Raw genomic sequence first — 6034 nt, 5'->3', positions numbered from 1 at the left:
TTTCACGTCAAGGGTAGTTTCCTCTATTGAAGTGTGCTACTTTTAAAAAGGCAGAAAGCAATGTTAAATTTTATCAAGTGACTTGTCACCATCTGTTGATGAGATCACTTTTTCTTCTTGAATCTATTAGTAAAATGGTTTCAATAGATCTCCTAATCCTTCCTAATGTTAGAAACCTTGATGCTTCTTAAAAAACTGGGTACTGTGTATCATGTATTTAATATGCAATGATTTAAATCTACTCAGGTTCAGCAAATGACGTTTTTCATTTGATCAACTTTCTTTGCTCATTCATCATCCTCTTATTCTTTCAAATCTTCATCCTAATACTTGTCTACTGGTATTTTGTCTTAAATTTCCACAAGCATGTATTTTTTTAAAGATTTTATTTATCTGAGAGAGAGTGAGAGGGAGAGAGAGAGAGAGAGAGAGAACAAGCAGGGGAGGGGGCTGATGGGGAGGGAGAAGCAGACTTCAAGTTGAGCTGTTGAGCAGGGGGCCCGACACTTGGCTCCATCCCAGGACCAGGGGATTATGACCTGAGCCAAGGCAACCATTAACTGACTGAGCCCCCCAGGTGCCCCTTAACAAGCATATTAATACTTTTGTTATTTCAGTATCAATGCATTATACTCATGTATTATATTCATAAGATTCCCCTTCCTGCCACATCCTTGGTAAGACAAGACCTTTAATGGGATCTAACTATACTTCTTTTTCTAAATTTCTCAGCTTAATGAAGCCGTCTAGAATTGTAACTGGAGTTACACACTTGCTTTGTTGTCACTGTTTACCTCGATGCATTTCCTAATAATTCCTTCATGTATTTGTCTTTGCACATTTGATATCAAGCATTCATTAGACTTTACTGGTCCTTGGACATCTGACCATTCTCCACTGTGTCTTACATACCATATCGGTCCCAGTCCTTCCATTGTTTATTTTTAACTATTTGTTGGGAGAACTTTATAAATAAAATTTCTTTTTGAGAAAGGGATTATAGGGGTATGTGCTGTCTGTGTTTGCATGTCCCACAATGTCTTTTCAACTCTCATATTAGTGCAATGGTCAGGATGTGTAGAATTTGGACTCGCAGCCCCTTTCCCTCAGAACTCTGCCAAGCTTGTTCTGCTGGCATCTACATTTAGGGAGGCAGAGCAGCAGGCCAACAGCAGCCAGATTCTTGTGCCTTGTTGGGAAATATGCTTTTATGCTGTGGAAATGTCTATAGAATTATTTTGGCATATATGAGAATTACAACTTATCCTTGGATCGACTGTACATAGGTATGTCTTTTGCTACAATTCTTACCTGGTGACTGATGAACATTTATGGATAAAATATGCAGAATTTCTGTTCAGTGAAATGTTTTTCTCCTCCTTTATTATTTGTCTTTCATCTGTTCTGTTTTCTCCTCCTGAATTACATAATGGATCCCCCTGGTCTACCTTTTATGTCGCTCACCTGTTCTCAAATAACCGAATTCTCTCTCTCTCTCTTTTTCCCCTCTAAGCCTAGGAGAGAAACTTAAGTTCTTTTTAATTTAAAAATTCATTTTTAAGCATTGTTTTATCTACTTTTAAATACTTCCTACTGGATTTTATTTGATCAACAATGTTGATTTTTTTCCTCTAAGACAAGTTTTTATCTCCCAGTTACCTTTTCCCCTAGCTTCTCTTTGATAGACTGCTTTTGCTTTATTGATTCAATAGCCTCCAGAATCCCACAGAGAATACCACTGAGGCTTTTCTTTACTGTCTCATCATCTTCCTGCAATAACTCTTTTTCAGGAAAGCCTGTTTGTTTGGAGGGTTAGTTTATTTCCTCCCTGTTGGGTTAAAAGTTCATGTCAGCTCTCAGAGGCTTTCTATTCCACTCATTCTTTTAACTGGACTTCTAGATTGCTAACTACTGGGAGCTGACTTGGAATTCCTCACCAGTCATGCGGGTGATTCTTGGATGTCTGCTGGTGAACATCACCTTCTTCTCCCTCTGACTGCCATGTAGGGTTGGGTATTCTTAGGTAAATAAGCGACTGATGTCACCACTTGGAGGCATGCTTGGTCAAGCCAGGTCAGGAAGTTAAAAAATTCATTTGATTCTTTTTTTTTTTATGTTATGTTAATCACCATACATTACATCATTAGTTTTTGATGTAGTGTTCCAAAATTCATTTGATTCTCCTAAATACATCTCAGTTTCCACATCACTCTGATGACCTATGGGAGGCCTCAGCTATCCAGGGACAGAAGCCAGGGGTGAAAAACATCTTCAAAAAGGGGAAAGAAAAAAGGCCTGAGTCTTTGATCCTTGCATCAGTTTTGCCACAACCTACTCACTCTCCTCTCTGCTCCAAAGGTGTGAATGATTTTCTGGTGGGGACCATGATTGAGGACAGGAAATGAGGTTAATTATGGAGACATAGGAAGAGAACAATTCAAGAAACAGTTTTAGGAATGAATGTGAAAATAAGGAGAAAGAAACAATGAGCATAAAGATAAAATATTACTATTATTTAATATGGAGTAGGGCATGTTGAAAGGTAACATGAATCAAGGACCCATCCAATTATGTTCAAAGAAAGAGGCCAAGGAGCAATTGAATTACAGATCTATAGACTAGAGCTTTTTGTAAGTTAAAAATAAAACTTGAAGAGTAATTTTTCTTGGACGTCAATTAGTTTAGTAGGTATCCCAAAGATGGGCAACTATAAGGCTTGACCAATGATATACATTTTTGTAGAAGTGCTTATAGAATGGGGCAGAAACATCCCATTAAATGCTTCCTACTCACATAAAGCCTTCTGTGTAATCAGATTTGCCTGTGCACCTCTCATGAAATTGTCCCCTTATCTTATCGTCTCAGACCCTCAGGTGAGAGAAACTAGGGAGTAGAGATCTATCAGGACCGCTTCACCATCACTGGGCAAAGTGTTTGTGAAATACCAGGTTCTTCACAGCAGCCTTCACATCCTTGTTCCTGAGGCTATAGATGATAGGGTTGAGCATGGGGGTCACAACCCCATAGAAGAGGGAGGTGAGCTTGTCTGAAACATCCTGCTTGTCTGCTCCCAGGGGGTCCTTGGATTTCGGCTTCCCATACATGAAGAGGATTGTTCCATAGAAGATGACCACGACTGTGAAGTGGGCAGAGCAAGTGGAGAAGGCCTTTTTCCTCCCCTCAGCTGAGGGGATCTTCAGGATGGTAGCAATGATGAACACATAGGAGACAAAAATGAACAGAACTGGAACGCCCAGGAAGATGACATTGGCCACTGCCATACTGATCACATTGATGGAGATGTCAGCACAGGCCAACTTCAGGACAGCCAGGATCTCACAGGTGAAGTGGTTGATGACATTGTCCCCACAGAAGGGCAGTCGCATTGCTAAGGATGTTTGCACCATGGCAGTCATGCTTCCAGCTGCCCAGGAGGTGAGAGCCATGGGCACATAGGCAGCCTTGTTCATGACCATAGGGTACCTAAGGGGGTTACAGATGGCCACATAGCGATCAAATGCCATCATGCCCAGAAGCACACACTCTGTGGCTCCCATAGCAAAGGAGAGAAACATCTGCATGGCACAGGCAGAGAAAGGTATGGTTTTCTTTGGGGTTAGGAAGCTGTCGAGAATGAGGGGGACTGAGGAGGTTGTGTAGCAGATGTCCAGGAAGGAGAGGTTCCCCAGGAAGAAGTACATGGGCGTGTGCAGGCGGGAGTCAAGGAGGGTCACCACGATGAGGAGCCCGTTGCTCAGCAGGATCACCAGGTACATCAGGAGGATGAGCACAGAGAACAATTTCTCCAGCTTTGGGTGGGCTGAGAGCCCCAGGAGGATGAACCCCACCACAGGAGAAGTCCAATTGGACCTGTCCATGGTATATCTCCCCTGTCACCTGCAGGAACTCAGAAAGTCAATTTCACGATGCTCTGATACCTAAAGTGGCCAGAAAGCCATTGAGGATACTTTCTTTGCTAAGCAGCTGGAGAACAGCCCTGGCAATCTGGGGGGCTCTTTACATTGCTCTAATTAGATGCAGAGAAATTGGTCAAAATCTACTTTGCGATATTTGGCCAACCATAGAGGTGTTTGACATTTCACAAAATTGTGTTTACTTTTCCTAATCACATTTAAGATTAACATCACACATTTACCTCAGCTTATATCATGCGTGGCTGATTCATTTTAATCAATTTTGTGAGAATTGTTATACTCCATTTGTATGAATATTTTTTCTTTTTTTTTTTTAAAGATTTTATTCATTTATTTGAGAGAGAGAGAGTGTGTGTGTGGGTGTGGGTGTAAGAGAGCACAAGTGGTGGAGAGGGAGAAGCAGGCTGCCCATCGAGCAGGGAGCCTGATGCGGGGCTCGATCCCAGGACCCTGGGATCATGACCTGAGCCAAAGGCAGACGCTTAATGACTGAACCACCCAGGAGCCCCTGAATTTTTTTCTTTGGGGACATAAGACCGGTGGAAATAACTGATCTTCATTCTCAATTCCTGATCATTCCCCTCTCCAAGTAATTTTGCATATGACTTCCCTCCTCTTTTAGAGTTCTCTCCTACTGTCCATAGACCCTTGGGATATTCATTAATTCATTCCTTCACTCACCTTCCAAACTCCTTGGAGCACTTACCAAAAGAACTGATTTTCACCAATCATTCAATTTATGGGGTTATCAAGTCCCTTTTCCTCTCTGGGCTCTGTTTCCCTAATACTCATTTTGGAATGGATTATACTTAGAAATATTCTATCCAGGGACTAGATGATCTCATGAATTTCTCATTCTTGGACTTTCTGTCCTACCACTGAGAAGTCCTTCTCTCTTTCCTTCCAGTTCACCCCATGCCACTAGTCACAAGGAATGGAACCAGGAACTGGGCTGGGCCCACAGAGTTTACATATTCTTTTACAAGTTCTGTCTTACCTTTTCTGTAAATAGAGCAATGAAGAAAACCACTTGTCTGAGGTCCGGGAATAGTCCAGAGGCTGAAATTAGCCAATCTGATCTGTAAGTAGCAGCCAGAGGAATTAGCCCCTAAAATGGATGAGAGCTGAGTTTTCTGGTCTTTGTTCTATGTTTGGGTAAAATCCACAAAGGACCATGCATTGTGTATGAAGCCAGTTAAATTCCACCCAGCTATTGGGATTATCCTAGTCCCTGAAGTGATTTGAAGTTTTGAAAGGGAAGTGACGAAGTTTAGAAAATTTAGACATCTGGGATTATGTCCCCAAGATCCAATTATTTTGGAGTCCTTCCAGAAATACTTTGTTCCCCCTCCCTCCCTTTATACCCATCCTGTTGAGCTACTGGAAAGATTAGGAGGAAGGGTCATTCTGGTCCTGCCAGAATTAACATAAACCCCAAGTCAATGAGAACTCTCAGTAGAGTCCATGATAGGTCTAGGAGAGTGTATAACTCACTGCACAGGACAAATCCTTATAGCTCAGTATCCCTGGCATTTCCAAATTCAGGATGTTGGGGTTGGAAAGAGGCAAGTGACCTGGAAAGTGCCTTCTTGTCTGTGTCCCACCATATAGATTGTGAGCTCCTACCATAGACCAGGCCTTTATAAGGCATTGGGAGATTCATAAATGAATCTGGTTCTAGCTCTTGCCATGAGAGTTCCACAGGCATAGCAGCTGTGGGCTTGAAAAAAGCCAGTTGATTGCAGAAGTGATGTCCTGTTGTTTGAAGTCTTTCTTATGCTCATTTGTTTTATCCTTTTTCCAGAGAATAAACTTTTTGTTGGGATGGCTAAGAGACAGGTGGCCGATGTCATGGGTTGAGCGAGGGGGTGTGGGGGACTCTGTTTCTTATACGTTTTTTGCCTAATCCCCCTTGTTTTAGCAGCACCCCTTCACCCCTGGACCCAGAAGGACCTGGCACAGTGGCTGCTCAGTGCTGGAGATCTGGTTATAGCACTCTTCCCATTTGTGGCTCAGGATTTGGCTCTGTCAGATCTGCCTTAGAAACGACCACTAGTCCGTCTACTTTCCAGCCTTCAAAACATTATCACTCTGATGCC

General features: G+C 42.3%; 1 protein-coding gene across 1 annotated transcript; it reads right to left on the bottom strand.

Annotated features, from left to right (window-relative positions):
* Positions 1-2918: 2918 nt before the first annotated feature.
* On the bottom strand, positions 2919-3878 carry LOC112809617 (olfactory receptor 13C7-like). The gene has a single exon (XM_025852971.2). It carries the CDS (start codon positions 3876-3878, stop codon positions 2919-2921), a length of 960 nt encoding a protein of 319 aa, XP_025708756.2.
* Positions 3879-6034: the final 2156 nt, after the last annotated feature.

Source organism: Callorhinus ursinus, unplaced genomic scaffold (assembly GCF_003265705.2).
Source record: "Callorhinus ursinus isolate GAN/ISIS: 27379988/994484 unplaced genomic scaffold, GSC_fseal_2.0 scaffold42, whole genome shotgun sequence".
Lineage (NCBI taxonomy): Eukaryota > Metazoa > Chordata > Mammalia > Carnivora > Otariidae > Callorhinus > Callorhinus ursinus.
Note: the sequence above shows the minus strand (reverse complement) of the source record. Positions and strands in the feature narration are given on the sequence as shown.